Here is a 20,566-nt window from a genome sequence, read left to right on the forward strand (position 1 = left end):
CTCAGATACAACCCTTTTGTTCATTTATTTGGAATAAATGAATCATTATTGAATCAAATTGAGTTGGATATTACTGTTATTACAAATAGACCATTTAAAAGAATGCAGCATAATTAAATAGAAAAGAGCTGTCGACAAGTACAAATTCACCAATTAATTTATTTGGTTTATGGTGGTTTTAAATATACTTAAAAATATATCAAATATTGAAAATAATTAATATTTTGCTTTCATAACACAAAATGACAAGCCATTCATTCACTCTAAGCAAATTTCCAAATAAATTTTGTAATTTGTAAGCGACCACCCTTGGGAACTGAAAATTGTGGTTGTTAAAGGAGTTGGTGGCTTAGGGAGTGTTCGTTATTTATTGGCGAGGGGGGTCGGTATTCAGCGCCACTCTACTTGAGTTTTCTGTACAACCCCCTCCTTCTCTTTAAGAATCCACAAAACTACATTTATAACACGAAATATAGATACATATAAACAAATCATGCATTAAAACACAACCAAGAAATAATATTTCTTATTGTAATAAGTCAAATGTGGCCTTGTGGCGTTTTGAAGCAGTATAGAATATGTATCTATACCTATATCTATCTTTGCATGCCATATCACTAGTCCATATCATGCAGGACAATTTTATATTTTACTGCATGGGACTGTACTAATAAAAGATAAAATCGTCTTGTGCCCTTGGTCTGATAGATCTCCCAGATCTGGTACTCTCGGGGGTGTCCAAAGGAAAGGTATCTGAGTAAGACTTTTTACACATTCACATTATCTAATAAACTGCCATACTAGATTTCTAGTATATTTCACAAATGCATTTCAGTTGTTGCTTTTCTATTGATCCTATAGATCAAGCTTAAATAAACTGCTACCAACTCAAGTAATAAATATTGTTGAATTTGTCATTTGTGGGAAAGTGTTCATGTAAATGTGTAACTATTTAAAAAGTAAATATGTTATTGGCAACGCTAGGAAACAGCTTTTCTTGCATTTTCTTGATTGATCATTTCAATTATAATAAATAAAAATGTTTCCTGCCTCCCTTCAACCACATGAAAACTTTTATGACCCCCCCCCCCCCCATCGACATACCCAAAACTTTTTTAGCCCCCCTATGTGGGAAGTGACCCCCCCCCCCCCCCCCCTCGGCCATAATTAATGAACACTCCCTTACAAGAGATACAAAAGAAAAACTTTGCTGGTGGTTTGAAACTGTGGTCGTTAACAGAGCTGGTCATTTAAAAAAGTGCACTTCAAGTGCTTTTTATCTTACTTTACCATATTTCAGTGGATGATTAATATGAGATTTGTAAAAAAGGCCTGCTCACAAAGTGAAACTTTTTACATCCTTGTGTTATAAGTAATCAATATCGACTATACTGATAACATTGGGACATTTACTGTCAAAAGCATCAGTATTACTTGCATGCTGATTGGCAAAATGTGTCCTTAGGTGCTCCAGTGCCCTCTTGCTTAAGCTATGTTCATCTTTCTCTTTCCATAACTGCTCCTTTAACAGACCAATCTCTCTTATCCAAGAGTTCTTCTCCAATTGATATTGTTCTGTCAACATAAATTCATGATGCTGTAGTGCTGATTCATGTTCCTCCCTAGCTCTTGCCAACTGTCCCTTGAGATCTTCACAGGTCAATTTCTCTCGATTAAGCTCAGATTTTATTTGCTTTCGCTCTTCCGTCCATTCTGACATTTGTTGTTTTAGCTCTTTTATATCCCCATAGGCAATTTTTAACTTAGTATGGTATTCTTTCAAGTCTCCTTTCATTGCCTTACAACTGATCTTAACTCTTTTATATCGCTTTTTAAGCTCACACCACTTAGACTGTAAGACCTCTAAAGAATCTGTAGCAGCTCTCTTATTGTCTTTCGTTTTTCTCAGTTGTTCTTGAAGACTTTCTACCATAGCAACTAAGTAAAGGTTTTGTAGTTTTACTTTCTGTACAAATTTTCTTAGCGTTCTTAACTCTTTATCGCTCCAAATACATTCCTCTGACTTTTCTTCAACGTGAGATTCGTGCCTCTGTTCTATCTGTGTTTCATTTTCTGAACACTTTTCTTCTATTAATCCACGGCTCAGATTTCCACTCTCAATGCCGAGTCCAATTTTACCATCAACACTTTCTTCGCATATTTCAAGTTCCCTGAAAACTCTTGCGTAGTACTCTGAAACATCTATATTACTAAGTTTAGGCGGTTCAAAATCCACATGTTTCTCTTGTATATCTGCGACGGTTTCGTAGCTAAATTTTGGAGGAAAGAGCTCAGCAACCCAGTGTGCCGCCATTTTGTCTGTTTCAAGAGCTGTGGTGCTCGCGGTCTGGAAAACCCTGGGATTGAGTTGCGCTTTGTCACGTGGGTCAAAGAAACCAATAGGATCAGCATGATAAATTCCCGCGCTTTTTAAACATTCATGCGAAGCGATATATGCACGAGCCGAAATGTTCGCTTTCCCTTTCCATTTTTCTCCCAGAAGAAAGCTGTTTGAGAAAAAGATTGGGAACACAAATGGAAATTACTATATTCTTCTCAACATAAACATGACAAAGGTAAGTTTGAGAAGCTAATGTATTTTCATCCCAAAGCCAAGCAAAACAATCAGACAAGCAATGCATAAAAAAATAAAAAATATATACAATATTAATATTCACCGTAAATTTCATTAGATACAAATAGAATTTGCGCTACCCTGAAAGATACAGAATATATAAATTCTTAAATCAATTTGGTTGTATTTTATTTTTCACTTTTTTAGTGTTTTTGTACAATTTAGTTTACTGTAAGATTACCCTGGGTACCAGAGTCTCGAGATTCGTTTGTTTAGTATGCGCTTAGCTCCTCGTAGTTAGTAAAGAGCGCAAAGTAAACAAACGAAGCTCGAGACTCTGGTATCCAGGGTACTGTAAGATCAATAGGCACAAATAAAGAGCTTGGGCTACCTGTGCCTTGCAAGTCTTGGTCTTCTATTATTCTACCGGTCTGATTAGAAGTGAACAAAATAATTGGCATCAGTGATATGATGGTGAAACTCGGGGTGTTGAAGTGTCGCATTATAGAAAAAAATTAATTGAAGATTAATTTAGTCCGAAAGTTAGGTTCCAGGCGACAGAGCAAAAAAATGGCAAGTTTTCCCAAAATAAGGTCTGGTTAAGTTTGGTAAGCTTGAATTTTTGCATAGAGGTTCCTTATGTTATGTAAACCAACATATCAAAAAGTATTTATTTCTAATGGATTCGTCTTTGAGATATGAGGCTTGAAGTGCAATTTTCAAATGTTCAAACTATTAATTCTCCTCGTTTTAGGGAGAAGTTGGGCTCTGATCAGAATTTTTTTTAATTAAAAGACAACTTTGCTCGCTTATATCTAAATTTCATATCTTCAAAAAAATTTTAAAAATTTGGAATTAAGCTTTTGGTCAGAGGGACTCCTTGTATGCGGAATCTTGAGCTTATATATTGAGAATTGGCAAATTTCATGCCATTTTTTTTTCCTCTGTCGTTCCAGGCCCGTACCCAGGATATTTCTTGATTTGGGGTGCGAAATCCCCCAAAAATGGCCTCATTTTTCAGGGGAGGGTGGCTGGTGGGGCTGGAGGGCGTGAAATGTTTTGATAAAACCTTGACCACCCCCAAAAGAACAAGTGTATTTATGCCGTACCCCCACGTATTGGAGTATCTCCAAGGGACGTTTATTATTTTGGCTACAATTTTTTTTCTATTTGCTTGTTTTCTCGGATGTAGCAGATATTGATCAAGGTGCATTTTTGGAAACTCTGAACCATTATTGCGCACAAAACGGATTGTCCATTTAGATATTTATAACTTTATTTCGCTCATGCACCTTGTCGAATATACCCTAGTCCAGACCTGGGACTAGGGTATATAAGAACAGGTGATGACTTAGTGCCTTCTCTTACAATACACTTACAAGTACCCTTCTCGGGTATATTCTAGTCCAGACCTTGGACTCTCTTTGCGCTCGACATTCTGGCTCGCGTGAAAGAGGGTCCAGTATTTATTGCATGCGCATGCGCGAACATGTACCAATCAGCGAACTTCGCAAAAAAGTTGAAATACGAACGCGCGCAATAACGGACGTGTCGATTCCTGCTAGATCTTGTCGAGTGCAGAGCTCCGAAAATAGATCATTCCTAAGTTAAAAAGAATGTTTTATACTACTGAGGAATATCAGCGACCTGTATAGGATTTGTTTCCGATAACGAGCTAAAATGTGATTGAATATTAAATATTTCGAAACAGCGCGCGCGCGTTTGACGCTATGTATAAAGCGCGCGCGTGACAATAACGAAAACTGAAAAGTTCATTGATTTATATCTTTTTCAGACTCTAATTATCATCTGTCCCGTTCCCGGAAAGACTGACAATCGTGTATTAACCCAAACGAATAAAATTAGCGAAATATTTCTGAAATAAAGCCTCGCTCGTCCCTTTCGCAGCCATCTTGAACTAAGCAACCAGGCCACACCGCATATATGCGGTGTATTTTCGCGCATGCGCATGCAATAAATACTGGACCCTCTTTCACGCGAGCCAGAATGTCGAGCGCAAAGAGAGTCCAAGGTCTGGACTAGAATATACCCGAGAAGGGTACTTGTAAGTGTATTGTAAGAGAAGGCACTAAGTCATCACCTGTTCTTATGGGCTCTCACTTACGAGACAACGCCCATTGGCATACTTTTAATTGAATAGTTATGCAAGCAGGCATAAGGAAGATGCACGCATTATATTCGTGACTTCGTAAGTTATATCGATACTATCTCACTGCTGAAGCCCATTATAACCAATAAAAAATAATGTGATTAACGCTCTGAGATCGGGCCCCAAAGAACTGCTTTCAATTAGTGCACTAAGTAAACACATGATACACCAGCCTTGGGGTATACCCTTTCGTATTCAGCCCTGTTTTGTAGCGGCTGGATTTAAAATGATGGCAGTTTCCCCATAGGTTTAAATAAATCTACCTATTTTTTATTTTGATACCAGCCTTATTGACTTTATCTGGCGGCTCGATTCGAAATACAGTTCTCCCAATAGTCTAAGTGATACTACCAATACTCGTGTACTACATCGAACATATCTTTTCAATTTTTTAGTAGCCTACCTGTTGGCTTTGATAGTTTTTCAGCACGAAAACCCCGTTAAGACGGAGTTCGTCGCATACCACGGTCGCCATCTTGGATACTGCCGGTCGTGGTAAGCGAACTCTGTGTTAGCTCGTGTTTACGGGGTTTCGTGCCGGAAAACTATAAAAGCCTACAGGTAGGCTTACTCTTTAGCCTTTCGCTCAGCCATGACTATGCCTAACGCCTTGATTTGATACGATGATAATTTACGGAAAGTCTGCCTAAAAACGCTTGCGAGGAAGGCTATATATAGCGTCACTTATATCTTTCTTTCCTTTTTTTCTAGTCGAATGCTGAGTATTTTTTCATGAAATTATTTCCTTGAAATTATTGAAAGTATTCCTAGTTGTTTTTTTACAACAGTTTGTTTTTCTATTTCTTTCAAGTTCTAACGAGCAATGCTACTGGAAAGTTTGCGGAGAATTCCCTAAAAGTATGTCAATCCCTTTTAAGTCACTTCCATATTGTTTACAGACGGTCACTCAAGGAAATGTACAGCAGGGAAAACGCTCAGTCCCCGAGGACATAATCAGCTGGGTTTTGCTACCCTTTTATATCCAGCCCATTATATAGCACAAGCACCGGAGCATTGTACGTGTGCCCAATAATCTCCGATTGCGGTTATCCTCTATACCACTTCACAATGCATGAATACGCTGTTTCGGTAGTATCTAATCTGAAGCATGTACATTTATATTCAATGGCAAGTTGGTCATATCCAGTCCATTTTTGGAGCACCCTTGTCTATTTTGAGCTACGGCGCACGCGTAATTGCGGTTTATCTTCCATACTACTTTTTGCAGTTTCACAATTCATGAATCCATTTTTTCGTTAACATTCAATCTTTATTTTTCTTTATTGTTCTGAAACATGTTCCTTTAAGTCCGATTTAGACCGCACGATTAAGTCGTTTGCGGCCCACCTACGTCATGATACCTTAGCCCTGAATTGCACACTACGACTTTCGTAGTCGGGCATCGTAGCGAAGTCGTAGGCTGATTTACACTTTATGTGGATTTGTTGAAGTGTCGCAACAAATTAATCATGCTGTCTGAATCAGCCGTCATACAATTGGCGTTTAGGTCGTAGCCATTGTATAGAACCAGTTTTTTTTAGCCACCTTGACTTGGGCGCAGTAGACTTAATTACTTTCATCGTCTATACCAGTTATAGCACTTTTCCAATTCATTGATCCACAGCATGTACCATTTTTCAAAGTTTGGTCATTTATTCGACAACGTTTTTTTGCTTAGTGACAGGGCAATTCTCGATTAGGTTTTAAATGAACATCTAAGCCATCTGCAGGTATATAAGTTTTTAATCGGTGTTAATCACAGAAGATTAAGCGATGAGTTACATAAATATCTGTCTGATATCACAACTTGTTTGCCCTGTTGTATTCTTTAAGGATTTTCCACAAGTAGATTTCACATATAGCGATCCTGATATACCGACACTCTTATTATAACGATTTTAATTTCCTGTCCAGCCATCAGTTTAATTTAACGATTTTGAAATTTAACGATGCAAATTTTCGTTCCCTTTTTACATTATTGCATGAAGGTTCTACTGTGTGTAAATTTGTGAATTGGTTTCTGTATACATACGTTTTTCAGAACGATATCAAATCTCAAATAAAAGAAAAAAAAAAGGTTTTCCTATTTGGTGTCTGAGGACAAAAAAGATCTATCACCTTTAATGTTAAATTGCTTTTAAGGGAACACTCATTTTTATAAGAACGTCCAGCCTAAGATTTAAACCGTTGAAATTTAAGAACATGCTGAGGCTCAGATAGTAGGAAAATATTTTTTTGTCATTGTAATGGGTTTTTAAAAATGCAGAATCAAATTGTGTTCATAAAAACAACCTTGAATATATTGCTATTGAATATTTGTGTAATTCTCTTCTAATGATTCATTGGATACTATATTTTACTATATTTACTATATACACTGAAGATTGATAACGTCCTTTAGAACACTCTTTAGCCTTGGAATGCTTCAAAATTAAGAACAGCCCAGCTTCAACAGAAAATTAGACGTTTCTATCTATAAAAAAGGACTACATCGCAAGAATTAGTTACTTGTCGGCATCCCTTTTTCAGATTATCTATGTCCTTTTCGTTATCATAGAATTCTTCTAAAGTTTCTAGGTTCTGATTCGGTGGGCATGCCACGTGTCTGAGCTTGTTAACAGGTTCCGTGCCTGGAAATTCAGTGTTTTGTAATAATTTACCTTATACTATCGTGTGGTTACCATGCGACACCAGAACCCTTAAGAAAAAACGTGCCAGCAACAAATAGAAAAGTTTCATCGCTTTTCCAATTTACTTATAAAGAACAATAGTATAATATTTTTTAAAGCGCCGTTGCATCTTTCTGTATCTAGTTTTTGGGTAAAAATGTTAAGTAACGGAAACAAATATTACCATGTTTATGGAGTTCCCATTTGTCAGGTGATGTGTCCTTTTTCAGCGTTAGTGTTTATGATCATTTTGTTTTCAATTCTTGTTTTGTTTGTCCCTGTTAGGTTACGAACCATCTTTATAGCTTTAATTCATGGAACCGTCAAACCAATTTGCGCTTTACTGGTCATCGGATTAGATATGCGATGTTTCCATCTCAACCTTCTATAGCCGCGTTTAGGGGTTTCGAATAGTCAAAATATAAAATAATTATGCTACATTTTTATCACCATTTATCATTGTCATCTTCCCTCTTAAACAAAATACTTAAATAATGATCAAAATACTTGACATTTTTGTTTATCTTCGTAATCCAGCTTACGCTGTGATAATAAAAAGCAGCCATGCAAAGAAACAAGAGTTTTGTTATTTCTTCAGGCGAAATTTGCGGCCTGGTGCCAGTAACCCCGCCGCCATGTCGGTTAAGAGATAAACGGAGCAGGTCTTTCCATTAGAAGGTATTCACACGATTCTCACAAAATAATTTAGTTATTGCTGAATGGAAATTTTTACGTAATTTGGTTCAGTCGTTTATGCTCTAATGCACTTTTCCATATCTTTTGATTCTCTTTGAATCAAAACGTCTAACATCTAATACATTTTTCAACCCTGGGGCTATTTCAAAAAAGATCATTACAAAACGCGATAAACGCATTTAACTCTTTGCTGCTGATCGTCAACAATTAAACGTGTCGTATTTCTTTAGTACTTCCTAATAAAGCAAAATAGAAAAAGTAAAAAAAATAATAATAATGCTTTCTGTCTGTTTATGTCTCCAAATTGTTATTGACTGATTTCCCCTCGCTGTACAATAAATGAACCGTATTGTTTTCATTGTAGTTTTATTATTGTTATTCTTAAACCTGCTTTTCAATTAATGACCCAAATTTGCAAATTCAAACTGCCTTACAACAAAAACAAGCCAAAGAGGGAAAAATACTTGTAGAATACGCACAAAACTTGGCAAAAAAGGATTATAAGATAAGATGCATCCGTGTTATCTAGCAGTTTTGACACCCCTTTGTTGGTAAAAAGCGGTTGCTAGCGTTCGCCAAAACCTTTCTCACTATGATAATAACAATCGAGAACTTTTAAAAGGAAATGATATTGGGTTAACATTTCGTTTGTAAAAGAAACACTTCATATAAGCTGAACTCTCAACAGCATTTTTTGAAAAGGAAAAAAGAAATGCGCACTTTTAAAAATGCTGAAATTTTATAATTACTTGATAAAATATCGATCAACATTCACTCAATATTTACTTTCACAATTCTATTTTCTTTCAAGTGTTATCCCCAGTAAGGTGTTTTAGAGCACAAAGCTTCAAGGACGAATACATACAGACTTGTTCAAAAAATACTCTCTTTTATTTGATAATAAGTAATACCTCTTAAAGTGAAACCCAGAGTAAAACTATCGAGTGTTTGTCTCAAATAGTCATAATACAAGCAAAACGTTGAAACAATAAATAGTTTTGATCAAGTTAGTACTTTCGAATAGTCATCAAATAAAGTCTAATGCTTTGTATTCTGCACAATTGAAATGACTTTCTGCATAAAACGCGCACATAAAAGTATATGACACTTTCATTTTGTAAGTCGTGGCCCTTCAATCGTCTCTTCTTTAGATATCAAAAGCGGAATAAAAAAAAGATTTGTATTGATTGATTCCCGCTGGGTTCTTCCCGGCTTCAATTTAATTTTTCCAGTCTTAAAATAACCCCGGTTTTGAAACCTGAAAAAAAATTATTTACCCGTAACATCGAAAAGTGAAACAGATTTCACTTTTCACATTAAGTGGCGTTTTTCTGCTTGTTTTTTCATTCATCTAGAAATAATCTCCTGAATTATTTTATACATTTCTGTCAAAACAGCTAAATTAATACATCCAGCTTGGTTAAAATATTGTGAAATAATTATGCCTAAGTCCTGTAATATTACTAATAAGACGTTGTAACCCCCGATAATTGGAAAGGTTCACGTAAAAAGCGTTTTCTTTACGAAGGTTAGCCACATCACAGTATATGTAATCACTCCTTTAAGGGAGTTGCTAAATTACACCTGATTTAAACCTATTGCCTTAGTTTCAATACTTTATTATCCCATTCAATAAAATTGTGGTTTTCTGTCAAAACTCGAAAACTAGACGTCTCCGAATCTATTGTCGAAGGATCTGTGAGTGTTTACCTTCCTGGCAAAACAGATGTGTACCAAACTGTTTTTTTCAGCTTGTACAATCAATCAAGAGTAAACAACAGAAAAATTTCCAATTAACCTACAAACGGACAACAATGTCGCATCGTTAACGTGGTATTTTGTAAAACAATATCTCTCTTTAAAAGCGCTCAATTGGAGGATCATCCATAGCGCATGCTTAGGGCTGGAAGCCATTTGGCGGATGATTGGCAGGTGTATCAGTCATTACATTGGTTACTGAACGACACACGGCCCGTACTTAACAGCCCTTGATGATTCAGTGGAGTCAAATGTTTAGAGAACTTGTTTGATCAGCGCTAAGCAGCATGCCTCGGTCGTTTTTGGTAAAAAAGTCAAGTACCGTGGCTATTCCTCCCAGCAGGACGCCACCAGGTAAGCTATCCATTCTCTACTTTTATAATTGGAAAAGAAATCACAGCCGTTTTTTCAAAATTCACATCGAACTTAGACAATTTCACCATTTTCCTTGGCTGGGTCACAGGACTCGTATTATCTGGCTTGTCTCGCAACAATCTAACCACTTCTTCCTGTTATTCAAGGTTTACTGTTGTAATTTCCGGGGTATTAAGTACGCGACTACAATGCAACCCGCTGGGGAAAAGAAATAACACGGGCGATTAATTGCATCCGTAAAAGTACGCATCTCTTTCTCAATTTCATTCCCATTGATAAAACCAACTTCTTTTTATAAATTGAGAAATGGTGTGAATCTCCTTTCGGTAAAGCGTTTCATATTGGGATGAGGTTTTCCCTAATTGTGCCTTAAATAAACCTGTACGTTGACGATGCGCAGATTTGTGTCCTTGAGATGAGTATTTTTAAGAGAGTGCGGGTACAATCAAAAGACTCTATCGTATATTGGGCCGCGCTTTCGCCACATTGTAACTAGTCTTTTTTCACGCGGTTTGGTTTGGTGTTATAGGCTTTTTACTGCTAAACAACTGCACTGCGACGGTGTTACGCTCTAACACAAGTCCTGTTAAAACTGTAAATTGACTTTATGGGAATCAGACTAAAGTTCCTGCACAAACGTCTAACGCAGACGCAAACAAAAATGTTCTGGAACTCTTATCAAATCTTTTTAACGCAATAACCTTCATAAATTGAGAAAGCGACCTACAATTTTCACATGTCTTCCTCTCTAGAAACAGGTGACAACAACTAGCAAGGCCTTAGAAAATAGCACTTAATTATTGATATCGTCTTATCCTTCTTGAAAAGCTCTCCCAAATGAAGACACAGGTCTCAAGTAACTGTGTTACCTTCTTAACACAAAGCTTATTGAGCCGGAAATAGTAAACCACTCAACACGCACTGTTCCCACATTGTACCCTCGATAGCGGGGCTGTGCCCAGTTGAATGTAATGGTTTCCCGCTGTGTCCAAAGTACTTTCGGTCTTAGTAGTTTATCTGTAATATTTTATAGACTTGTCAATATTTGAAAAACGATTATCCAAACTAACCATCGCAGTTTCACGGTACATTAATAAATCCCATTCAGTAGTTATTGTAGAATTCTCCATTTAAAAAAAAAAAAAAACTTGTTTTATAGAGCATTGGTTCGCTCCTTCTCTATGGAAAAAAGTATTATTTCAATAACACGACTTCTCTATAATCATTGCGTTTTGCTGTAAGGTAGAAGAAGTTTCTAGACTATCCTATTGCTTTAGATTCTACTTTGAAATATTTGTTTAGAATGGTATTGTGGCACAAATGTATTTGCAACAAACCCTCTAGAAATTTAGCAGGTTTTTATCAAAATGTGATTTGAGAGAACACCCCTCGCGGTTGTCCTAGACTTCAAGAAAGCCCAGATTTATCACACCCCGCAGAGTTTCAATAAATCATGCAGCTTTAGACCTTTTTGAATACCGTTTAACTAGTTAGGGCCGACCTTTATCTTATGAGTCAAAAAGCGAAATGCTCACAAGTTATACACGGTGGCAAATAGTGAAAACTACACAATCAACACTAGGTCTGCTAACTAACGCATATAAGCGTTTGCGCGCCTAACCCTGTACCATTTGAAAAAATAGAAGCGCTCCTGCTTCTTTGAGCTTACAAAATCAACCAGCTCCTTAGGGCCTTTATAGAGACCCTATGATCTCCTAGACATAAAAACAGCAGGTTAAACTTTGACACAAAAAGCTTAATAGCCATGCGCCTCTTGGCCGGTTCAACAGTAGGTTTTCTTATTAATGCACGGGGCTCCTCCAGAAAATCTGTAAGAGGATATTCTAAGTATGAGAGACTCGTTAGTAATTCGAAGGGATTTCTTTTGGTTAATGACTTGTTATTGTTAAAACGCCTTTCCGCCCATAGTTAGTGTTTTCTTACATTCTAGAGAACAAGTAGTTATTCCTCAATTCATATCAAATCACGCGCACTGTAGATATTAAATTTTGTAAAATCAAAAAAGATATCTGTGACTATATAAAATTCGGTTTTAATTCGTTACTCTTTCATAAAGTGTTCCCAGCTGTTTTAAGGTCTTGAGACTTTTAGACATTGAAAGTGTGGAAGAAGGCGTTCCCTAATTGCTCTAACACCATACACAAGGCTGACAGCGACAATTCATTACACAGGAGTGTTAGGACTTCCTTCAGGCAGGCGCGGGGTTAATATCTCAGATAACAGCCAAATGGGATACATGTAATAGTAACATTGCTTTCAGCGATCCAGACGATTCAGTCGCTACCTAAGGCAAGTCATGTTGGTACTCTTAAAAGGTTAATACTTGAGTGGAATAGAGCAAGGCTCAGTGAGAAATCCCCCGAGCTATATTTGTTTTATTAGTAGATGTAGGAGTTTACACTCCCAATTATGATTTCTCGTAATTGCCGGATTGGTTTGCGTAATGATCACACTAATGAAGTTGGATAAAAGCTCAGGCATTCAATGTACAACACAGCGCCTCTTAACGAGAGGCTTCTTTATACAAGTGAATAGAGCCTTTGATTGAAGGGTTGCGGGGTTTTTTGTCTGCGCATAAAACCGTTTATCCCCACCTTTATGCATTAAGTATTTCCTTTATTTGAGAGCTTCTCAACACAATTGCCATGCCTTGTATTAAGCGTCAAGTCTTGGCTGGGATTCAAGCCAAACGACCATTCATAAAAAAAACACCTATTGTCGTTCATTACAAATACCAGCTAGCCTCTTGAATAAGCACAGCAACCAGCTAACGCCAAGCATGGCAAAAACTCAGCCTTTCACATGCAATAGCTTTGCATTAGTAGTTTCTATGTGGGTGAAGCGCTGGCGTGCATTTATTCGGGTGTTATCAGGAACGAAAAAACCTGTACAAACTACAAACGTTTCAACTATTTACACTTTTTCCAGTGCCAAATCCTCCTTGTTGTGTATAGAAATCTTCATATTTAAAACCTCGCCTCGCTCTGTCTGAAATATTTTTTATAGATTCTAATTGTTCCACAAGATTAGTAATCTAATATGTATCGTATAATACCACATTCACTTGTCATATCTTTTAAAATAATTTAGCAAGTGGGCTCGACCGGACTTTTGGTTTGCTTTTTAATAGCTGGTACTGAACATGGTGGCAAAAAGACGAAGTACCAGACACTTCTTGGGTGAGACACGGATTGTGAGAACCCTCCCAAACTCTTTCTTTGTTCTCAATTTAAGCAAATTGATAAAAATGAAAACATATCCACAATTTATAGCAAGATTGGATCGTACTGAAATACACTAACAATTGGCACTAGAATGATACATCTAAAAATATAGAAGGACCTTTAACACACATCCCAAACATTTTTCCTTTTCCTCGGCTTCAGCAAATTAATAAAAAACACATTACCAAAGCAGGTAGAAGTCGTTGAAGCAAGCTGACTTTGTTGGCTTTAGTTTGGATTTTAAGACTACTAACAAGAGAAACGCTCGGACCAATGGAAGGACAGCAAACAAACAGGAAACGATTCAATGATCATCTATGATGTTGTTCCACAAAGGGAACGCGCAGTTATTCCAGCTCGTCTAGGTGATAACATGTATGAGTCATAACACGAAGCAAAACAAGCTCCCACAGACCCTCTAGCACTATATCTATTTATTTATTCACATTATTTTACAGGCTTCAGATTACGTATTTGTCGGCTCGTGTGCCCACAAGGCGTAGCTATAATAAGTCGGAGCGAAGCGTTTTTAAAACAGGTTAACAGACAGCTTTGTGCAAAAAGGGCTGCAGCGGTTACAATTCAACCAGCCTCTCTTTTTACATTGCTACAATTAAACTTTTTAGTGCTTGTTCATAGTACTTTACACATGTTTTTGACTGCCTTCTGTTTCCTAATAAATATCTTTGTTTTTTGTGTATATGCGTGAAAGAAGAAATACAAAGAACAACACTTTGCAACGTCCCTTTGTATTTATATGCAGTTAGTTGCTTTCAGACAAAAACAAGTTTGCTAGGATCCCAGTGAAACTAAGACCCCAGTTAGGGTCTTTCCACGTTTTGTTGATGGTTACAATAGCGCAATATTCCATCATTACTGCGATTCCTACGAATTTAAAGTTTCGAATGCGAGACCATCATTCACGTTAGAGAAAGATCGGCTGTTTGCGATATCTTCCCTTTGGGGGAGGGGGTATTCAAGGATTGTCTGTCTTGTTTTACGGTTCTTCGCTGTGGGCGGGCAATTGCTTACATGAATAAACTGGACTCGGCAAATTATAAATGCGTGTCCTTTTGAAGTCTGGGTAGATAATCGCCGCACAAAATTCTTTAAAAATTCGTGTCCATTCGAACCAGCTCAACTGCAAGTTTTAAGTACACTGCAATTACCAAAGGTAAATATAGGTACGCTAAGCCCACAGGCCCAACCAGTCTTTGTTCGCTTTATTTCAAGGGTTGTTATTTTAAAAAATAGGGACAAAAGCTTGGGTGCAGTGCAAGGCGTGAGCGCACGCCATTGTTCCATAGATGGGATTCTGTAGGGATTCCAGTAAATAGAAAAACAAGTTGTTCATATAATAAACAGCGCAGCTACGTGCGAGCAGCCTGTTTTGCTATAAAGGTCGCCCAGTTACCATATACGTTTATGGGAACTGTTTGTATTTACAAGGCTGTCGCTTAAGTTGGAAAAGGATGTGTGGGAAAAGGGCTACGAAAAAATTCAGTCGTTCCGTAAATTTTAGTATTATTGTTAAAATAATTTTCCTACTGTGACCATTTTTATTCTTCTCTGAAGTAGACAACTGTAGTATCAAATCGCTTTAGTATTAAAACAGAAATAAGCCATATGCCGAGGAATCGCGGATTAGTTTTAGTCATATCGGCAGGCAACTGAAGATCTTACGATCGTTGGACATTGAGTTTTCGACATTCGTTTGAATTAGAGTCAGAATTACTTTTCTTTGGTACTTTTGTACTTTTTTGCACTATGAATTGGGTTCTTTTCTTATTTGGTTCTGGACACGTCTATATTTGGGGCTTAGAAAAATTATGATGGAACCTCGATCTCACTCGAGTGACAAAGTTGTAAAGGAAATAATTTCTCGTGTCTTTTAAATAAGCCCAGAATAATCTTTAACTAAAACCAAGAGGGTTTTTAAACCCTAGAAAAAGTTAATGTAACCAAGTTCCATTTTTTACCGAATTGTGACATGTGTTTCTTTTCTCCGATAGAAAGTAAGCGAAAGACTCCAAGACCTGACGATCACCATGACGACATATTGTCATGGGAACCACTTGACATGTCGGAGTACGAGCATGAAATTGAGACTGCACACAATGTTGAAAAAGAGCTCAATACCTTGCTGATGCCACAACCGGCTGAACAAGTCCAACCCGTCAGACCAGCTCCAAGAAAGCCGGAAAAACTGGCTTTGGTGCAGCCTTTTTTCCTCCAGAAGACAGGTAAATCGTATGCGAATGAGCGACCTGATACTCGGGATCACGACAGCGAAGCGAAGAGCGCCGAAAAGCTATCCGAAAAGCCATTTAAGTGTAATGAATGCTCGGCGTCATTTATACGACGAAGCGAGCTGCAGCACCATTCGCTGATTCATGACACTGGGAAGCAATTCAAATGCTCACGTGACGCTGAAATCAAGTCATTTCACGGCTACAGCCAAGAATACGAAAGGGCGCACCGGGAAGATGTAATTAAAACTGAGGGCAAGACCGCCACAGGGAACCCATTCAAGCCGTTTCATCGCTACAGCCGAGGGTACGGAGAAGTGCGCCTGGAAAATGTAATTAAAACTGAAAGCGATCCCGACACCACAGAGAAATCATTCAAGCCATTTCATCGCTACAGCCGAGGGTACGGAGAAGTGCACCGGGAAGATGTAATTAAAACCGAGGGCGAAACCGCCGCAGGGAACCCATTCAAATCATTTCACGGCTACACCCAAGGATGCAGAGAGATGCGCCGGGAGGATGACATGGAAACCGAGGGCGAGACTGTCACCGAGATCCCATTCAAGTGCACCCAGTGCTTTTTGAAATTCACCCGACATAGCGATTTGCAGAAACACCTAACACATGACCACGTGAACCCATTTAAGTGCCATAATTTCGATGTGGAAATGAGCGAGGAGGATTCAACGGATGGCGAACATGGCGAGAAGCCATTTAGGTGCACTCAGTGTGTGATGTCATTCACGCGTCCTAGCGACCTGCAACGTCATTTGCTAATCCATAGCAACAGCAAGCCATACAAGTGCAAGGAATGCGACCGAGAGTTCACGTGGTTTGGAAACTTCCAGAAACACATCCTATCACACATGAACAACACGTCGCCTAGCAACGCGTCATTCTCCGCCATGTTTACGATGCTGGCGCGCGAGCAAGTCAAGGATCTTTTTATCAAAGAGGGAGAGAAGTATAGATGTCGGCTCTGCAGCAAAGACTTCACGAGGCTCAGCGGACTAAAGACGCACATCCGTATGCACACTGGGGAGCGACCATATGTATGTGAGGTAAGACCGTAGAGCGTATGTATTTTGATGCACTGTCAACATTTTTTTAGATGAGATGCCATACACAAGTCCATGTGACGCAAACCCCTGTATTAGATGAGCAATGGAGTTCACGGTAATTTAAGCGCAAAAGCGAGGCATCGCTTTCTTGCAACCCAGCGCAGTCTTACTACTTCTTGCTCGTTTTACAAAAGCTTGATGGATGAATCTTGGCAAAGAGGGCTTGGAATGCGGTTATCTGGTTTCAAAAGTTTGCACAAAAGTGCAATACGGCCATAAACTTACACAGACCTGCTAAAGCCTACTTTCGCGCTCAAACTCCACAGGGACCCCACAATCTGATAAATAACCTATTGTGGGTCCCCTCTTCATTCGATTCTCATCAGTACTCGATAGTCTCGCTACTACTCCTCTTGTTCTATTTTAAGACATTATTTCATGTTTTTTGTAGGTGTGCTCGTTTGCTTTCACCACTTCACGTGCTCTCAAAATGCACATGCGCCTGCACACCGGTGAGAAGCCATACAAATGTGAAGTGTGCGACCGCGCCTTCACCCGCCGAGACGAGATGCACACCCACATGTACATACACAAAGGTAAGGGCATCTACTAATTATATTCACGCGCGCCCACATGTACATACACAAAGGTAAGGGCATCTACTAATTATGATGATGATGATGACGATAATGTTGATCACACATGATTATGAAAGGGATGAATGAGATGATGATGATGATTATAATGATGTAAGAGAAGTACATCAAGATCATAATAATGTAGTAATCGCAGTAACGCCCGCAGTTTAATCAATGACGATGGTGATGATAAAAGTCATCCATTATTGTGATTATGATGGATGATGAAAGTGATGATGATAATGCTGATGATAGTTTTGGGAAGGATACAAAAATCATATAATTTTAATTAGAAATATCAATAAAATATTTAAATAAAGCCAACGCGGGATGGTTCGCAGACTCTTAATTAATACTTTTCTCTTGATGGTTTTGCTAAAATTAAACTAAGCCCGTATCTGTTCCATGTTAGGTGAAAAGCCATTCAAATGCACTCAGTGTCCCGCGTCGTTCATTCGCTACGGTCACCTCCAACGCCACCTACTGATCCATAGCGACGACAAGCCATACAAGTGCAAGCTCTGCCCCAAGTCCTTCACGCAGTACCGCAACCTTCAAACACACATGTACAAACACACTGGTGAGCGGCCTTACAGATGCAAGTACTGCCCGAAGGGCTTCACCCAGTATGGCACGCTTCAGGCCCATGAGCGCACACATACAGGCGAGAAACCATTCAAGTGCACCTTGTGTGACAAGGCATTTATTACGTCATCGCACCTGAGATGGCATGTCAAGACCCAACACCCAAAGGAATAAGGAACCTAAGGGAAGGAAGAAGCTGTAGAAGGAAGTGGACCTAAGGGACTAAGATGAAAACAGGGACCTAAATGAAGCTGGAATGCAGCACCAGTAGGTCTAAGGGACCTATTAAGCCTTAGATGCAGCACTTATAGATCTAACGGACCTATTAAGCCTTAGATGAAGCACCCGTAGATCTAAGGGACCTATTAAGCATTAGATGCAGCACCCGTAGGTCTAAGGGACCTATTAAGCCTTAGATGCAGCACCCGTAGATCTAAGGGACATATTAAGCCTTAGATGCAGCACCCGTAGATCTAAGGGACCTATTGAGCCTTAGATGCAGCACCCGTAGACCTAAGGGACCTATTAAGCCTTAGATGCAGAACCCGTAGATCTAAGGGACCTATTAAGCCTTAGATGCAGCACCCGTAAATCTAAGGGACCTATTAAGCCTTAGATGCAGCACCTGTGGAAGTTATCTGTTATCTGTTATCTGTCCTCCTCGAGCCGTGTGGCACATAGGGCCTTCACAGTGATTTTCCACTTTTCCCTGTCTGCTGCTTTTGACCGCACCTCGTCCCAGTTCCTCCACCCCGCCTCGCTTCTCTCCCTTTCCACAGTCCTTTGCCATGTTTTGGGTCTTTCCTGTTTTCTTCTGCCTTCTGGTGTCCAAGTTAATGCTACGCTGCAGTCATTTTCTCTTCCTTGTCTCAACACGTGTCCGATGATTTTCCATCGCCGCTTCACTTCACTGCTCAATTGATGTACTCCAGCTCTTCTCCGTACCTCTTCATTCGTTACATGGTCTTCCCAACTAATCTTCAATATCCTTCTCAATCACTTCTGTTGGAATACATCTAGCAATTTATCATCTTTCTTGTTCATCTTCCACGTCTCGCAACCGTACAATAAAACTGAAAGTACCAACGACTTGTAAATCTTTATCTTTGTCCGTCTCATGATCTTCTTTGAGTTCCATATACGTTTCAGCCTTGTGTACACACTCCTTGCTTTTGATAATCTATTTCTGAGATCTTTCATTCCACCACCCTCTCTGCAAACTTTTGCTCCTAGGTACGTAAACTCGCTGACGTCTTCGATTTCTTTTCCATTGATAACAATATTTCCATGCTGTTTGGCATTTATCCTTAGCATCTTCGTCTTCTCTAAGTTTATTTTCAATCCCGCTCGCCTAGCCTCGCCGTCCAGCCTTGCTGTCTTCTTCTGAATATGATGTTTTGTTGAGGAAAGCAATGCTATGTCGTCCGCAAAGTCTAGATCGTCCAGTTTAGATGTAAATTTCCATCATATTCCATTTTCCCCTTTTCCAACTGACCTTCGCAATATCCAGTCCATGACCAATAGAAACATAAAGCCCGACATATTGTCTTTATGTTGAACCATTCTCCTGTTTCACCCTGATCTTCGACCGCACACTGGAAATCTTCATAAAACAGCCTCACAATGCGTATAATCTTCTCTGGAACTCCATACTTTTCCATAATCACCCACAAACTCTCAAGATGGACTGAATCGAAGGCTTCCTCAAAGTCTATGAAATTAACATACAAAGTTGCCTGCCACTCATTCACTTGCTCTATGATGTTTCTCAGTATAAATACTTGCTCCGTAGTTCCTCTCCCTCTTCTAGCCAGCCTGCTCTTTTCTCAACTTTTTGTCAACTCCGTTTCGTATCCTGTCAATAACAATTCTTCCAAGTATCTTCCCTACGATGGACAATAATGTGATTCCTTGTGAGTTCTTACATTCTTTCAAATTTCCTTTCTTTGGTAGCTTTATTATAAGCCCTTTTTTTCCAGTCATTTGGGATGGTTTCATGCCTCCACACTTTTACAAGTAGCTTATGCACTCGCTCGGCCGAGAATTCTGGGTCTGCCTTCAGCAACTCAGCTGTGATATTATCTATGCCCGGCGATTTTCCATTCTTTAGTGTTGTGATTGTATCTTTTACTTCTCCGAAAGTTGGTTCATTGACGGATATTTCCTCTATCAATTCTCCGAATTCAAATTCAACTTCATCCTCCGGTTCTATGGGGTTATCTGGTTGCTCTCTATTTAATACCTTCCTAAAATGTTCTGTCCATCTCCTCTGTATTTCCTCTTTTTTACTGAGAAGGTTACCGTCCTTATCCAACACTGCGGTGCTGTGCCTAGGTCTCTCGTTACATAGTTTCTTCGTCAATCCATATAAGGTCTTCATATATCCTCTAACCATTTCTTTTTGTCTGCCTTCAAACTTTGCTTCACTTCTCTGTCTTTTTCTCTGTACTTTTTCCTCAATTGCCCCTTAACTCTCTCCGATCGTGTACTCAATATTTTCTCATTCATCTGTTGTCTTTCATCTATCAGATTCCATGACTCTCCG

General features: G+C 38.9%; 2 protein-coding genes across 5 annotated transcripts; one reads left to right on the forward strand and one right to left on the reverse strand.

The window, feature by feature from the left end:
- Positions 1 to 1,194: 1,194 nt before the first annotated feature.
- On the reverse strand, positions 1,195 to 2,368 carry LOC5507811 (coiled-coil domain-containing protein 160 homolog). Its single transcript, XM_001628389.3, has one exon. It carries the CDS (start codon positions 2,312 to 2,314, stop codon positions 1,367 to 1,369), a length of 948 nt encoding a protein of 315 aa, XP_001628439.1. The 5' UTR covers positions 2,315 to 2,368; the 3' UTR covers positions 1,195 to 1,366.
- Positions 2,369 to 2,449: 81 nt separating this feature from the next.
- On the forward strand, positions 2,450 to 18,664 carry LOC5507818 (zinc finger protein 431). 4 transcript variants are annotated; one of them, XM_048732837.1, is made up of 5 exons: positions 10,074 to 10,222; positions 15,501 to 16,789; positions 16,849 to 16,913; positions 17,250 to 17,394; positions 17,849 to 18,059. In XM_048732837.1, the coding sequence occupies exons 1-5, from the start codon at positions 10,156 to 10,158 to the stop codon at positions 17,921 to 17,923; spliced, it is 1,641 nt and encodes a 546-aa protein (XP_048588794.1). In that variant the 5' UTR covers positions 10,074 to 10,155; the 3' UTR covers positions 17,924 to 18,059. The 4 variants fall into 4 exon arrangements, with proteins under 4 accessions (XP_032232446.2, XP_032232448.2, XP_048588794.1 ...); XM_032376555.2 differs by lacking the exons at positions 10,074 to 10,222; positions 16,849 to 16,913 and adding an exon at positions 2,450 to 2,576 and having other exon boundaries at positions 15,501 to 16,798; positions 17,849 to 18,664; XM_032376557.2 differs by lacking the exons at positions 10,074 to 10,222; positions 16,849 to 16,913 and adding an exon at positions 7,961 to 8,092 and having other exon boundaries at positions 15,501 to 16,798; positions 17,849 to 18,664.
- The last annotated feature ends 1,902 nt before the right edge of the window (positions 18,665 to 20,566 follow it).

This window comes from Nematostella vectensis, chromosome 9, assembly GCF_932526225.1.
Source record: "Nematostella vectensis chromosome 9, jaNemVect1.1, whole genome shotgun sequence".
In the NCBI taxonomy this organism is placed as follows: Eukaryota; Metazoa; Cnidaria; class Anthozoa; order Actiniaria; family Edwardsiidae; genus Nematostella; species Nematostella vectensis.